The sequence below is a fragment of the Haematobia irritans genome, chromosome 1 (genome assembly GCF_050003625.1).
Source record: "Haematobia irritans isolate KBUSLIRL chromosome 1, ASM5000362v1, whole genome shotgun sequence".
NCBI lineage: Eukaryota > Metazoa > Arthropoda > Insecta > Diptera > Muscidae > Haematobia > Haematobia irritans.
This window is the reverse complement of record NC_134397.1, coordinates 4,705,362-4,723,450: the sequence shown is the minus strand read 5'-3', so window position 1 is coordinate 4,723,450 and position 18,089 is coordinate 4,705,362. Positions and strand designations below refer to the sequence as shown.

Below are 18,089 nucleotides of genomic sequence, written 5' to 3'. Positions count from 1 at the left end.
CATAATTGTGTGTACTGTTATTTCATTCCATCTTTCTTCCATCATTTCTATTTAATAATAAATAAAATTTCGACAAAAAATTTTATAGAACTAAAATTTTAACAAAATTTTCTATAGAAATAGAATTTTGACAAAATTTTCTATAGAAATAGAATTTTGACAAAATTTTCTATAGAAATAGAATTTTGACAAAATCTCCTATATAGCATTAACATTTTTTCAAAATTTTCTATAGAATTAAAATTTTTACAAAATTTTCTATAAAAATAAAATTTTGACAAAATTTTCTATAGAAATAAAATTTTAACAAATTTTTTTATAGAAATAAAATTTTGAAAAAATTTTCAATAGAATTTGTCTATAGAATTTTGATACAATTTTCTATAGAAATAACATTTTGACAAAATTTTCTATAGAAATAAAATTTTGACAAAATATTCTATAGAAATAGAATTTTGAAAAAAATTTCTATAGAATTAAAATTTTTGCAAAATTTTCTATAGAATTAAAATTTTAGCAAAATTTTCTATAGAAATAAAATTTTGACAAAATTTTCTATAGAAATAAAATTTTGACAAAATTTTCAATAGAAATAAACTTTTGACAAAATTTTCTATAGAAATAAAATTTTGACAAAATTTTCAATAGAAATTAAATTTTGACAAAATTTTCTATAGAAATAAAATTTTGACATAATTTTCTACAGAAATAAAATTTTGACAAAATTGTATATAGAAATAAAATTTCGACAAAATAAAAATAAAATTTTAACAAAACTGTTTTATAGAAATAAAATTTTGACAGAATTTTCCATAGAAATAATTAGAAATTTTTGATTTTATTCGATCTTTCTTTTTTATAAATAAATGTTTTGTCACAATTGTGTGTACTGTTATTTCATTCAATCTTTCTTCTATCATTTCTATTCAATAAGAAATAGAATTTTGACAAAAAATTTTATAGAACTAAAATTTTGACAAAATTTTCTATAGAAATAGAATTTTGACAAAATTTTCTATAGAATTACCATTTTAGCAAAATTTTCTATTGAATTAAAATTTTGACAAAATTTTCTATAGAAATAAAATTTTAACAAAATTTTCTATAGAAATAAAATTTTAACAAAATTTTCTATAGAAATAAAATTTTGAAAAAATTTTCAATAGAATTTGTCTATAGAATTTTGACACAATTTTCTATAGAAATAAAATTTTGACGAAATTTTCTATAGAAATAAAATTTTGCCAAAATTTTCTATAGAAATAGAATTTTGAAAAAATTTTCTATAGAAATAGAATTTTGACAAAATTTTCTATAGAAATAAAATTTTGACAAAATTTTCTATAGAAATAAAAATTTAAAAAAACTTTCTATAGAAATAAAATTTTGACAAAATATTCTATAGAAATAAAATTTTGACTAAATTTTATATAGAAATAAAATTTTGCCAAAATTTTCTATAGAAATAGAATTTTGAAAAAATTTTCTATAGAAATAGAATTTTGACAAAATTTTCTATAGAAATAAAATTTTGACAAAATTTTCTATAGAAATAAAAAATTAAAAAAACTTTCTATAGAAATAAAATTTTGACAAAATTTTCTATAGAAATAAAATGTTGACAAAATTTTCTATAGAAGTAAAATTTTGACTAAATTTTATATAGAAATAAAATTTTGACAAAATTTTATATAGAAATAAAATTTTGACAAAATTTTCTATAGAAATAAAATTTTGACTAAACTTTCTATTGAAATAAAATTTTGACTAAATTTTCTATAGAAATAAAATGTTGACGAAATTTTCTATAGAAATAAAATTTTGCCAAAATTTTCTATAGAAATAGAATTTTGAAAAAATTTTCTATAGAAATAGAATTTTGACAAAATTTTCTATAGAAATAAAATGTTGACAAAATTTTCTATAGAAATAAAAATTTAAAAAAACTTTCTATAGAAATAAAATTTTGACAAAATTTTCTATAGAAATAAAATTTTGACTAAATTTTATATAGAAATAAAATTTTGCCAAAATTTTCTATAGAAATAGAATTTTGAAAAAATTTTCTATAGAAATAGAATTTTGACAAAATTTTCTATAGAAATAAAATTTTGACAAACTTTTCTATAGAAATAAAAAATTAAAAAAACTTTCTATAGAAATAAAATTTTGACAAAATTTTCTATAGAAATAAAATGTTGACAAAATTTTCTATAGAAGTAAAATTTTGACTAAATTTTATATAGAAATAAAATTTTGACAAAATTTTCTATATAAATAAAATTTTGCTAAAATTTTTATATAGAAATAAAATTTTGACAAAATTTTCTAAAGAAATAGAATTTTGACAAAATTTTCTATAGAATTAACATTTTAGCAAAATTTTCTATAGAAGTAAAATTTTAGTAAAATTTTCTATAGAAATAAAATTTTGACAAAATTTTCTATAGAAATAAAATTTTGACAAAATTTTCTATAGAAATAAAATTTAGACACAATTTTTGATAGAAATAAAATTTGGACAAAATTTTCTATATAAATAAAATTTTGCTAAAATTTTTATATAGAAATAAAATTTTGACAAAATTTTCTATATAAATAGAATTTTGACAAAATTTTCTATAGAATTAAAATTTTAGTAAAATTTTCTATAGAAATAAAATTTTGACAAAATTTTCTATAGAAATAAAATTTTGACAAAATTTTCTATAGAAATAATATTTTGCCAAAATTTTCTATAGAAATAAAATTTTGAAAAAAATTTCTATAGAAATTAAATGCTGACAAAATTTTCTATAGAAATAAAATTTTGACTAAATTTTATATGGAAATAAAATTTTGACATAATTTTCTATAGAAATAAAATTTTGACAAAATTTTCTATAGAAATAGAATTTTGACAAAATTTGATATAAAAATAAAATTTTTATAGAATTTTATAAGATATAAAATTTTGACAAAATTTTCGATAGAAATAAAATTTTGACAAAATTTGCGATAGAAATAAAATTTTGACAAGATGTTCAATAGAAATAAAATTTTGACAAAATCAAAATAAAATTTTAACAAAACTTTTTTATAGAAATAAAATTTTGACAGAATTTTCTATAGAAATAATTTTTCTATAGAAATAAAATTTAACAAAATATTTTGTAGAACTAATTTTTTTTTAACTTAGCTTCAATGCTGATAATATTCATAAATTTCTTTGGTAACGCTTGCCCTACGGTTGTTCTTCTCTCAAACGTATGGCTGTGTCATATTTAAAGTTTTCAATGTTCTAAATGCTTGACCCAGGATCTTAATGTGTAATTATTCAAATTTTGCAAAATATAAAGACTAACAATTACTATTTCTTATGAAGCCTCAAAAGAAATTTATTATTTTTGCATGCTCTCTGGTTGGTATTGTTAAACTGAAAGTGTTTATATTTCATTTTCATGTGTATTGTGAACATAAAAACCAACCAGGAAGTAAATCCTCGTTAGGCCTTGGTTATTATTAATGCAAAACAATATTTCTCTTTAAATCCAAGGATTCCTGGATTTTTCACAACCAAGAATTTATTTGCGTTCAGGAATAAATGTCCACAAAAGAAATCTTATTAAAATTATGAATTGTATTTTGTGTATCAGAGGACATCAATTTTCCATAAAAAAAACAACAAGACATATATTTTGAACAAAAATGTCCTTTTCATTTCTTTAAAAGCTCCTTTAAAGGATCTCAGTGGTATTAAAATATTTTTAACCTCACAAAGTCTACCTTCTTTTTTCATTTTGGATCAGGAAAACAAATCTTATTATTCTTTCCGTCTGTGCTGCACAGTGTTGAATGTTAAATGAAAATATGAAGGATGTGCTTAAAAAAGATGTTTTCTCTCGCTCTTTTTATGTACATGTGTGTCTGTGTTTGTGAACATAATAAAACATAAACTAAGAAAGGAAGCCAAAAGGACGAAAAAAAAACCAACTACATAAAAAATTCAAACGTTGATGGCATAATAACAAAACCATTTGTGTAGCTTTAAGCTTCTAAAGAAGGACATCTTCTTGTAGTGTACAGGATATTTTTGAGTGAAATACTGCAGTTAACCAATGCCAAAGGATATCTGCACAATACATTGTCAAAAACCATATCCATGCACATTCCCCCACATAAGCACACATATACACACTCAAAAATACATGTCCGTTTCCTCCAAATGCATGTGCCTCTACAAGGTAGATTATCTTGAATGCTATGAAGGATTGCTAAATATTTATACCATAAATCACACTTGACTGCATTAACTTTTTGAGAATGACAAAATATGTTGGGATATACATAAATCTGGATGTAGCAACCGCTGCTTCTTCATCATCATGGACATTTTAACCAAAGTTCGAGATCGTGTCTTCATTGTAGTAGAATGCATTCAACGCACATGTGTTGCTACTTTTGTGTAGTTGTGTGGCTTCTAATCATTTTTAAAAATGGCAACTTTTAAAGTTTATGACAAACAAAATTTCTTTTCTCAGTTCTTTTTTTTTCCCCTTGCATTAAGCATACATACTTGGCATGCACTTAAAATCGACCTTTGTAAGTAAGTTTTACCAAATGTCTTTGGTTTTAATATAGTCTACAGTTTCTTTGTTAAAACTAAGACCGTTTTTGCAAAGTTACTAAAACGATACAAGTTGGTATATATAGGAGGGATTTAGACTAGAGTGGAACCTCATAAAATTGTATGAAGTACTCTTTAAACCAAATATGAAGTCTTTGAAAAAGATTTAATAAAGGTCTGAAATCAAATTTTCTTATACCCATCACCATAGGGTGATGATGATGATGGGGGTATAATAAGTTTGTCATTCCGTTTGTAACACATCGAAATATCGATTTCTGACTATGTAAAGCATATATCAGGGAGATAATTATAAGACGATCTAACAATGTCCGTCTGGCTGTTTGGATATCTGTATGTCTGTTGTAACTACGCTACAGCCTTCAATAATGAACCTATCGTTCTGAAATTGTATACAAACTTGTCTTCTGTCTGCTGTAAAGTAAAGTTCGAAGATTGGCTATATCAGACCGTGTTTCGATATAGCCCCATATAGACCGATCTCCCGAATTGACTTGTTAAGGGCATGGAAGCCGCAATTTTAATCCGATTTCCTAGAAATTTGATATCTGGAGTTTTTTTTTTTGGTTTTTTTAAAAAAGTTTTACCAACTTTGGAATATAGCGGCCCATATAGACCGATATTTTTAAGTTGTAAATAACTGTATCAAATTTATTATATATTACCCCGAAAAAAGTATACTATTTTATTGGAAGAATGAACTAACTCATGCGAAAATTCAACTAAATTGTACTCCACATTTTATGATTGAGATAATCATACCGTAGTTCGTTGTTCCTATGTTCGGGAATCGTACCAAATTTTTGTTTCGTATTGAACTAATTAAATTTTATACCTACGTTTATTTCATAAAATGTTTAATATATACTTAACAAGTATATACGGCCGTAAGTTCGGCCAGGCCGAAGCTTATGTATCCTCCATCATGGATTGCGTAGAAACATCTACTGAAGACTGTCATCCACAATCGAATTACTTAAGTTGCGGTAACGCTTGCCGATGGCAAGGTATCTTAAAATCTCCTAACACCGTCTTCTAAATTGTATGTAAATCCATACGTGGTATATATTAAATCAAAAAAGATAGATAAAATACGTAGACATAGATAGACATAAAATTTTGACAAAATTTTCTATAGAAATAAAATTTTGACAAAATTTTCTATAGAAATAAAATTTTAACAAAATTTTCTATAGAAATAAAATTTTCAAAAAAATTTTTATAGAAATAAAATTTTGACAAAATTTTCTTTAGAAATAAAATTTTGACAAAATTGTCTACAGAAATAAAATTTTAACAAAATTTTCTATAGAAATAACATTTTAACAAAATTTTCTATAGAAATAAAATTTTAACAAAATTTTCTATAGAAATAAAATTTTAACAAAATTTTCTATAGAAATAAAATTTTGACAAAATTTTCTATAGAAATAAAATTTTGACAAAATTTTCTATAGAAATAAAATTCTAACAAAAATTTTCTATAGAAATAAAATTTTAACAAAATTTTCTATAGAAATAAAATTTTGACAAAATTTTCTATAGAAATAAAATTTTGACAAAATTTTCTATAGAAATAAAAATCTAACAAAAATTTTCTATAGAAATAAAATTTTAACAAAATTTTCTATTGAAATAAAATTTTATTTTTTTCGAGTGGTTCGAGTGGCAACTATGATTATGAACCGATATGGACCAATCTTTGTGTGATTGGAGATCGGCTATATATTACTATGGACCGATAAGGATCAATTTTGGTATGGCTGTTAGCGGCCATATACTAACACCACGTTCCACATTTGAACTGGATCGGATGAATTTTTTTCTTCCAAGACGCTCCGGAGGTCAAACCTGGAGAACGGTTTATATGGGGGCTATATATAATTATGGACCGATGTAGACCAATTTTTGCATGGTTGTTAGAGACCATATACCAACACCACGTACCAAATTTCAGCCGGATCGGATGAAATTTGCTTCTCTTTGAGGCTCCGCAAGCCAAATCTGGGGATCGGTTTATATGGGGCTAAATATATAATTATGGATCGATGTGAACCAATTTTTGCATGAGTGTTAGAGACCATATAGCAACACCATGTACCAAATTTCAGCCGGATCGGATGAAATATGTTTCTGTTAGAGGCTCCCTTTATAATACTATCCGACCTACATCAATACCAACTACTTGTGCAAAGTTTCAAGTCGATAGCTTGTTTCGTTCGGAAGTTAGGGTGATTTGAACAGACGGACACGCTTAGATCGACTCAGAATTTCGCCACGACCCAGAATATATATACTTTATGGGTTCTAAGAGCAATATTTCGATGTGTTACAAACGGAATGACAAGGTTAATATACTCCCATCCTATGGTGGAGGGTATAAAAATAGTCAGAAAAAACGCTACATATTTTTCTTTTCACACAAAAAAAATTTTCTTCGGCTTTAGTTCACATTGAACTAAAGTTTACGGTCAATGAACTTTATACCCACAGTTATTTCATTAAATTTTTGAGACATACTTTTCACGCACTGGGAGCCACCGTGGTGCAATGGTTAGCATGCCCGCCTTGCATACACAAGGTCGTGGGTTCGATTACTTCTTCGACCGAACACCAAAAAGTTTTTCCACCTCAGTAATGCTGATGACATTTCTGATTGTTTCAAAGCTTCTCTAAGTGGTTTCACTGTAATGTAGAACGCCGTAATGTAGCCGAGCCCGAGGCTATAAAAAGGAGGTTCCTTGTCATTGAGCTTAACATGGAATCGGGCAGCACTCAGTGATAAGAGAGAAGAAGTTCACCACCGTGGTACCATAAGTGAGCCTGTTACATCGGGCTTAAAAAGCATACTCACGCACACTCACGCACGATATTTTTTGGTAGGACTCACGCTCACGCACACTCACGAAAAGAAAATTTTTACTCACGCACACTCACGCACGAAAACGTCGTGACTCACGAAAAATACCGTGACTCACGAAAAATGTCGTGACTCACGAAAAATATCGTGACTCACGAATAATTTTATGATTAATTTACCTTACCGTAGTGTCTGAAAACATGAGCATTATTAAAATCGAAAGTGTTATTAAACTCTTAACATCCCAGGTGTCACTAAAATTGTAATTGAATTTAACTCTTAAGCGTTTTATGTTGGTGAGCAGGAATATATTCGTGAGTGTACTTCGTTACTCACGCACACTCACGAAGATATTATTTTCGTGTCTCACGCACGACATTTTGGTTTGTTAATCACGCTCACGCACACTCATGCTGTTGTCATGAGCGTGACTCACGACTCACGCACGAATCACGAAAATTTTCGTGAGTCACGACAATTTCGTGTCACGTGTACACCTCTACTCCTAACCTAACCTAACCTTCTATCCACACTAAAATTGTTTCACTGTAAAGTCTTACTATCGTATATACATATACTTACACATCGTTCAGGTTGGCTATCTATAACTGCACCTCAACAATTATAATATTCTTGGGTCTTTTTTTCAAAAGGGCAAGGCTAAATCTAAAGCCAAATGAAAAAAAACCTTAAGCATTTAGAACTTTTTAAATAATTAAAAAAGCCTATTTTGTGAGTATGTTTTTACCTGGCCTTTTTATTATATTTCATTTCTTAAGCTCAACAAGCAATTGCCATAAAAGGACATACTGGGGGGAAAATACAATGAAATCAATAAGAACCTATATAACTTTCACACACCCACACTCACCGAGCAGACAGGATCATATGATAACGCATATATGAATGGGGACATTTTGTAAACTTTTCCTCTGTTGACAAAAAGTAAGGGGCTTAGACATTTTGTTTTTTTTTTTTTATTTGTTAGAGTAGATTTTTTTATTTATTAGAGTAATAGAGTAATTCTATGGCATGCCTTTTTGTGAAAACAAAATCCCCTTTTTTTGTAAAATGATCTCCCCTCTCTTGTCTCTTTACAGCTATCAGGACATTTTAAAGATACCGATATCTATGTCACAGTTTTCAACATCATTGGGTCCCATTGTAGATGGCCATGTAATACCCAATCAACCCTATAAAGTAATGGGCCAAAACACGGAACATTTTAGTCGGTATGTATGAATGCATGAATTTTTGGTTTTGTTTTTTTATTTTTCGGCATGAATGCCTAGTTGATAATGGTGCCACTCTTTAGATTTTGCCCATGGAGATATTGCTAACTTTAAGACATTTAAATTTACTGTAATTTCCTTAGGAAAATCCTTGTATAACATTTACTGTAGCTTATTGGTTGGAAGAAAAACGGAAGAGGAAAAAAAACGGAGATCTCAAATAAAGTGGAGCTTAAAAATTTTGTAAGACATATCTTCAGGTTTTTTTTATTAGGTATTAAAATCAATGATAATTGCTATTGTGTTTTTGGGGGAATTAGAATGGATTTCACTTTTAACTTCACTTCAATTGGTAAGACCAGGATTAAGTTAATGAATTACGGGGAAGTCAAAAGGAAATTCTATAAAGATGCCTACACATAAACCCACCCAGCAAAAAAAGCGTAGCCCAAAAAATAGTGAAAATGTTCTTTTTGGATCCGGAAGTTGTGTCAAATTGGCGCAGAAGCAATGAATTTAACATGGGCTTTTCATAGGACAAGGCAAAATTTAAATAATTTGTACCACTTTGTTAATTCTTAATCTGTATTTAACCTATTCGAAACAAAAAAAAATCCCATTAAAAATAAGAAAAAATCGATTTATAAAAAATTGACTGAAATTAACTTCCTGTGCAGTTAAAATAAAGAACATCTTTGGGAGGGCATTTTTGGGAGTTCTTTTAAAGTTATGTCTTGTGAAGAACTTCCTAATTTTTTTGCTTGGCAACCAATAGAAATCAAGTGCTAGACTCTCTCTCACTCTCTTTTCTTTCCATATTAAGATATTCTATGTCAACAAAACAAAAGCAAATTTAACTCAAACCTTGCAAAGTTTGTCCTTAGTACTATGCAAATGTACACTCTAAAAAATGGGGTATTAAAGTTAATTTAATTTTCTTCTAATCCACGAAAATTATTCTTCTTCAATAACAATTTAAAATAACAATATCAGCTAGATTTCTGTATTGTATAAATTATTCATTAATTTAGTTTACATTAATTAAAAAAGTGAAAAAAAAACTTATATACAAAATATTTCTTAGTTCGAATTTTGAGAATTTTCAAAAAAATTTAGATTTAACTGAAAATCGTGAACTTCGCATGGAATTAAAAAAATTTGTACAACTTTTATCTCAAAATTTTTTTCTTCAAAATACAAAAAAATATATGCAAAATTTCTTGAATTTATCGCAAGATATTTATCTATTTTTATAAGATTGCCGTCTAATATAATTTAGTTAAAATTAACAATACACCTAGAGAAGGAGTTCGATCGCATAAAACATGTTTCAAGGGGAAACCGGGAGGGTTGACGAAAGATATCAACAGAACACAGCGATAGAATGAAAAGAGAGGAATTTCTGTGAAAACGCATGTATGTTGTTTCGGAAAACTGTTTTATGATAAGGCTAAAAATTGTACATGCTTAAGTCTAAATATTATTTAATTTGAATATTAGAATGAGTATTCGGACATTCGGAACGAAGAGAATAGACATTTGAAAAAAAAACAGCATGTGTTTTCGTCTTGAGGGCAGCATTTTATGTATGTGTGGACATGTGTTTTTTGTTTATCATTTTTGCATTATTGGCACAATTTTTTTTCTTGATTCGTTAAAAGAAATCGGAACATATGCTAACCACTGCTCCACGTGGCCAACAAATGTATGTTTCTGTTAAATAATGTAATGTTTGCATGGGCTCGTGGGCGCTGCAAACTATGCTATATAAATGTAACTTATAACGATAATTATCTACTGGTGACTATAACAGCTACGTAGCCCAGTGGATAGTGTGTTGGCTTACAAACTGCATGGTCCTCGGTTCGATTCTCCATCCAGGCAAAATTATTAAATTTTATTTTTTTTTTTAAATTTTACCTAAAAAAATTATAAAATTGAATAATTTCTTCAACATTATTTGTATTACAGAAAAAGGTGCCAAGAACTAAAAATTTCGTGGAAGTCAAAATTATGTGAGGGAATGAGCACAATCTTCTTGGGGAGAAAATTCTTCCAAGCATATAATATTTTTGGGCTCAAAATGCTTCCAAACATATAACATAAAACAAACATAATAATGTTTCGGCAATATCCAATAATATATGTGCTTCCTGCAAAATATGTTTGGAACATATGTTAGAGAAGCGATTTTTTTTTGAGGGTGTATGAACTAAAATAAAGTTAAATTGGCTTTAGTGAAATAGAGAGTTCACTTTTTTTTGAGTGTTCAAAAAGTTTAATGTTCACCATCCAAAAAGAGCATCTCTTTAAACATATTTAAGGTGATTATATTCTTTCTCTGTGTGGAATTTTTTCCCGGACTGGAGTGTAACATAGTCTTCTGGGAGCTTTATTTCCTAATGAATAAAATACAAGAAACCCTTACTCACAAAAAAGCTTTCATCAGAACCAAAATCCAACTTGAACAGATTAAGCACACGTTTATAAAATGTATCACGAGCTCTGGAGAAAAAAGGAGTAATTTTGAACACAAAATTTAAATTTTTTTATGTGTCTCACAACCATTTTCATGAGATTCCGTTAGTGTTAGGGTAGCTAATCAAAATTTAATCCTTCTAGGGAAATATATGTCATCCTGCTAATATGCTGATGTGCCAGTAATGAAACTGAAGTGCCGGAAATTTTTATGTAAAACTTACTTCTTGTTAATTGACCGTTAAAGCTTAACGAAACTAGTACATGAAGAGGGTCGTTAAACTGCAATTTTAACCTCTTTGAAGATTTTTATTTTCTAAAATTTTTGTATGAATGAGGCCTCTGTTACACGATCAAAAGTAAATGGTCAGACGGTCAATCATTTTATCCTATCATATTGGGGCTTTTATATTATTGTCAGTGTATTTTTGTTTAATATTAAACAGTTATATTTCAAATGCTTCGTTACTTCATTCTTCTCTTTGCTTTTTCTTCTTTTTTTTTTCATAAAATTCAAAGAATTTCCAATTAGCCAAGAAATCTGTTATGCACATTAAGAATTACCAATATCAAGTATTGATGTTCTGACAAATACTGAAGAAGGATGTTTAGCATAATGGATATCTGTGAAAGTGAAACACTAATTAAAAAGGAACTGATCCTTCCGAAATAATATTTTATTTATTTTACAAAGTGAATACAAAACAAAAATTGTTTCAAAATAAGATACTCCGTTTGCTTAATATTGATTTTGATAAACAAAGAACAAAGGAAACTCGTAATCTTGAGGAAGATTTAAGTAGACAACTGGAGGCGATTGCAACCAAATAATGTTGTCAAAGGAAAATATTAAAAGGACTCGTTTGTGAATTCTCCCACTTTGATCTATAGATATATAGGTAATACCTTCTGTGAATTGATTGAGTATATGTTGGCCAATATAAATTGAATACATACATAAACAAAATTTTCTTTAGTCCATAAACATATTCTTTAAAAGAAAATAAGCCAAATAAGAGACTATCGCTTAATCATTTGTCATAAAATATGGTAAATTTTCTACGAAAGAAATTATACATCATCTATTTGAAAGAACTAAGAGGAACGATAAATCCGAATGATTATGTTGAACGATTTTGTCCAAGACTATCTTAGTTATGGTGGTCAAATTTCAGAGTATGAAAAAAATAAAAGTAATATGGTAAATCGGACAGCAATTCGTAACTGAGTTTGACCAATTTAACATAGGGCTAGATAGGATTTTGTTTGCCTAGTGCAGTCGTTTGTCATTGATTCATCCTCGAATTGCCCCCAACAATTCCTCACATCACAGTAGATATGAATCCCCACCCTACGAATCACAGACAACGGAGGCTTCCAACTTTCCGACCAATGCACATTGGGCCAAATGACCGAAATTTCACGCATAAAATCAATTTTTGAACTTGAGAAAATTAAACATTTGGTGCTACGAAAACGTTGACAAAACATTACAAAAAACAAATCCAAAATGGTAAAACAATATGGCAACCCGTTTAGCCGTTTCAGGCCGACGAAGTGGCAGCTCTTTGCTATTGATTTTTTTCTTGAATTCATAGTTTAGCAAGGTATTTTAGAGATTTTGCTGGTAAAAAAAGTTCTTTAAGTTATAAACTTAATTTGAAATGTGTAAATTTAAGTCAAGGTATATTCTTTTAGTAAAAATTAACAGCGATTGTAAATATTGTTTGGTTATTTAAGAAAAATGTGTGAGAAAAAGCATATTTTTATACCCTGCGCCACACTGTGGAACAGTTAGTGCATATGTTTACAACACCCAGAAGGAGACGAGGTAGATACATGGCGTCTTTGGCAAAAATGCTCAGGGTGGGCTCCTGAGTCGAAATAGCCATGTCCGTCTGTCCGCGAACACATTTTTGTAATCAAAGTCTAGGACGCAGGTTTAGTCCAATCGACTTCAAATTTGGCACAAATATGCTCAGAATATAACCCCTATTGATTTTGGAAGAAATCGGTTCAGATTTAGATATAGCTCCCATATATATATATATATATATATATATATATATATATATATATATATATATATATATATATATATATATATATATATATATATATATATATATATATATATATATATATATATATATATATATATATATATATATATATATATATATATATATATATATATATATATATATATATATATATATATATATATATATATATATATATATATATATATATATTTCACCCGATATGGATTAATATGGCCCCAGAAGCCAGAGTTTTACTCTAATTTGCTTAAAATTTTGCACAAGAAGCACAATTAGTACTATAGTCAAGTGTGCCAAATTTGGTTGAAATCGGTTCAGATTTAGATATAGCTCCCATATATATCTTTCGCCCGATATGGACTAAAACGGTCCCAGAAGCCAGAGTTTTACCCCAATTTGGTTGAAATTTTGCACTAGGAGTACAATTAGTAGTGTAGTCAAGTGTGCCAAATTTTATTGAAATCGGTTCAGATTTAGATAAAGCTCCCATATATATCGTTCGCCCGATTTACACTCATATGACCACTGTGGCCAATCTTTTACTCCGATTTAATTGAAATTTTGCATAGGGAGTAGAATTAGCATTGTAGCTATGCGTGCCAAATTTGCTTGAAATCGGTTCAGATTTAGATATATCTCCCATATATAGCTTTCGTCCGATTTACACTCATATGACCACAGTGGCCAGTTTTTTGCTCCGATTTAATTGAAATTTTGCACAGGGAGTACAATTAGCATTGTAGCTATGCGTGCCAAATTTGGTTGAAATCGGTTCAGATTTAGATATATCTCCCATATATAGCTTTCGTCCGATTTACAGTCATATGACCAGAGAGGCCAATTTTTTGCTCCGATTTAATTGAAATTTTGCACAGGGAGTAGAATTAGCATTTTAGCTATGCGTGGAAAATGTGGTTGAAATCGGTCCAGATTTAGATATAGTTCCCATATATATGTTTTTCTGATTTCGACAAAAATGGTCAAAATACCAACATTTCCCTTGTAAAATCGCCACTGCTTAGTCGAAAAGTTGTAAAAATGACTCTAATTTTCCTAAACTTCTAATTCATATATATATCGAGCGATAAATCATAAATAAACTTTTGCGAAGTTTCCTTAAAATTGCTTCAGATTTAAATGTTTCCCATATTTTTTAACTAACATTGTGTTCCACCCTAGTGCATTAGCCGATTTAAATTTTGGGTCTATAGATTTTGTAGAAATCTATCATATTCTGTCCAGATCGAGTGATATTTAAATGTATGTATTTGGAACAAACCTTTATATATAGCCTCCAACACATTTGACGGATGTGATCAGGGATCCGGAGCGGAGCGTGGAGCGGAGCGGAACAAACCCTTTTTTTGCCGGAGCGGGAGCGGCATTTCTAAAATCCGGAGCGGAGCGGGAGCGGAGCGGTTTCCTAATGAAAAACCGCTCCGCTCCGAATAAAATATTACTTGAATGAAATGTGTAACTTTGAAATTACACTGTGTAGGTAATTTCAAATTTAGCTAGTACTTAGCGTAGTGTGAGTAAACGTTTAAAATGTCGATATGTATTTTTGTACGTACGTACATTGGGGAAAACACAAAAACGGCAAATGTCAAAATATATATCTAGTATGTGTTGTAAAAGTAACAACAGTACTGTTCAACTTCCCCTAGTAAAGGGTATTTAGTAAAGGGTATTTCGTGATACACCGGCGGAGTACTATAGGAGCCAACAAAACAAAAAAAAAGAGAGTCACAATACCGCACGCAGGGAATATGCAGCCAAATAATAGACACCTTTATGTTTCAATTCACTAGTTTATTATTTTCCAAAGTATTTTATTAAACTATAATTTCTTTTAATTATTGTTCAGAACACTATATATAATTTACACGCTTCTCTTTTCAATACAATGGGCTTTTTTAATAAAGTTCAATACAATGGTCTATGACCGCGCGGTTTGACTTCTTCTAATCCACTCACACCTACATACATTCAAGTAAATATTCATAATAAAAGAAATGTTAAACTTAATATATAACAAAAATGTCCCAAGCTCCTCGCTATGTGGCCATATCTTACAGCAACTGATTCATAATTTTTGCGAGAAAGTCACCCAGTTGAATTTATAGATGGCGTTGTTTTTAAAGTTCAAAACTGTTGACTCATGATATCTCTCAACGTCAACATTCCGGCCCCTTTGCAGTATTCTGCAATTCTCAAAATGGCAATTTAATGATATGTGTTTTTTTTTTTACGTAAAGTGAAAATAATAATCTAGAGTTAAGACGAACATGATCCAGAGATTATATACCCGAATATAGTAAATTGGGCAAGAGGTTTCCCGAGTGTTCCACCGGCGACCCCGTTGCGTATAATCTTGGAATACAAATCTCCTCCTAAAGATAGGTGCACAGCAGCCGACATGTAGAACAGAGGATCTGCTAATTGCAATCCAGGATACTCTTCAAGTATACGACAGTCCACTGATTTCCTTGGCGTTTGTATGGTGAACTTTTTACGAACTTCAGCATAGGTTTCGACGGTACTACTGACGTCGTGGCATCCACGAAGCTGCAAAGCGCATCTGAATCGATTTCCAATTTTGACAACCTTTAGACCGATTTTACGGACCAGCGACTCGTCAATTATAGTTATCTCAGAACCTTGATCTATTAAAACTCGTTCACATATATGCCGATCGCCACAAATAATTTTAACCATTGCCGTCGGACGGAGCATCACAGTCTCTTGTATACTATACGTCATATCAGATCTCATAACTCCCTTGATATCTACTATACTGGTCTCTCTGCGTGTATATGGCACAACGTGTCTGGACCCCTTCGAGGACGATCTAGGTCCATCTTTATTCCTGATTTCGGACGAACTAGGTCCTTCATTGTGTCTGGATTTGGACGAACTAGGTCCATCTTTGCGGTCGGATTTGGACGAACTAGGTCCTAAATCAGTTTGAGACTTAGACGAACGAGGTCCTAATCTCTTTACCACACTTTTTATGGCCCTACAGGCCGAACGTGGTCCCGGCTTATGGAGTAAAGTGTGGTGCATATCGCCGCATTTCTTACATCGACCTTCACTACTGCATGTGCGCCATGTATGATCGTGAGCCAGACAACCTGCGCAGTGTCTGTATATCGACACAATCCTCATACGCTCCGAATAATTCATCGCCAAGAATTTGCTACAAAATCTAAGTGGGTGATCTTTTAAACACACTCGACATACAATTCTCTGCTTATTTCCGCGGTTCTCTGAATTATATTTCTTCGCCTTAACCATGATTCTAAAAATATTGAAAAAACAAAGAAAAAAAAGAAAAAAAAACAAAATGTAATTGACGGATAGGTTCTGCTTAATCCATAGGAAGAGGAACCAGTTTAACTATCGGTCTTACTAGCAGTCCCTTCGACGTTCGAATCTCTGCAACCCTGACTTTCCCGTCCGCGCCAGGAAAAACCTTTGCTATACGGCCCAATCTCCATTCGTTGGGCGGCAAATTGTCGTCACGAATAACAACCATATCATCTATCTTCACATTTACTTCATCTGTTTTCCATTTATTTCGCTTAATAATCTCTCTCAAATACTCCTCTTTCCAACGTACACACAAATTTTGGTTTATTGCTTTTACTCGCTGCCATCGATTTATAATAGAAATAGGAGCCTCACTGATTCTCGGTTCGGGGGGGGACAAAAGGGGACCACCAATTAGAAAATGTCCGGGGGTCAGAGCATCAAGACAAAAAACGTCCTCCGACAATGGACAAAGGGGTCTCGAGTTTAAACATGATTCAATCCGTGCCAACAGGGTCGAAAATTCTTCAAAGGTATACTTTAAGTTAAATGCAACTCTTTTAAAATGATGTTTGAAAGACTTGACGCCTGCCTCCCAAAGGCCCCCCATGTGCGGTGCGCCTGCTGGGTTAAAGTGCCAATCTAGCCCATTATTCGCATATAAGTGAACAACTTCTGAACTCATATTCCGAATAAAATTCCGATATTCAACCCGCAATGCTCTTGCGGCTCCCACGAAATTCGTCCCATTGTCCGAAAACATTTCAACCGCGTCGAGAAACAAATCTGGCAAATGCTGCGAGAAAGGTGGCCGTTGTTAAATCACTAACAGCTTCCAAGTGAATAGCTCGGGTGGCAAAACAAACAAAAATCGAAGCATAACCTTTAGTTATCAAACAAGCTCTACCTGTATAATTTTTAATGTCAAATGGGCCAGCGAAATCCACGCCCGTTCGTGTGAAAGGTCTGTCAAGGATAGTTCTGGACACTGGCAAAGCTGCCATAATCTGTTTCTTTGATTTCTTCGCGCAAATAGTGCAGATTCTGCAGTTTCTTATAACATTCCTTATCAAATTCTTAGCCCTTGGGATCCAAAATTCTGACCTAAGTACTCTAAGCATTAACTGATTTCCTCCATGCAATGTAATTTCATGAATAAAGTTGATCAAGAGACGTGAAAATTTGCTTTCATTCGGCAGAATGACTGGATGTTTCTCATTAAATGACAAAGAAATTGCATTGGATAATCGTCCTCCCACTCGGATCACACCCTCTTTATCGATGAAAGGGTTCAAACTAAGCAGTTTGCTTGACGTAGGCAGAGGACTATCATTGGTCAAACTGAAATATTCTTTCGGAAAGTATACTTTTTGTGCAACAACAACAAGGCTTGTTTTCACAAATTGCAGCTCACTAAAGGAAACCTGCAGGTCTATCATCGGTGGCGACTTCCCTTTTAACAATGAAATAAATTTATAGACGTAAGCCATTACCCGTAACGCCCTCGAATAGGACGA

General features: G+C 30.6%; 1 protein-coding gene across 3 annotated transcripts in view; it reads left to right on the top strand.

The window, feature by feature from the left end:
- The window catches only part of Nlg1 (Neuroligin 1), a 280,296-nt gene that overhangs the window by 102,366 nt on the left and 159,841 nt on the right, over positions 1–18,089 (top strand). For all 3 annotated transcript variants that reach the window (XM_075289018.1, XM_075289017.1, XM_075289019.1), the window contains exon 6: positions 8,588–8,719. In XM_075289018.1, the coding sequence (XP_075145133.1) occupies positions 8,588–8,719 (132 nt within the window). The remainder of the gene's footprint in view (positions 1–8,587; positions 8,720–18,089) is intronic.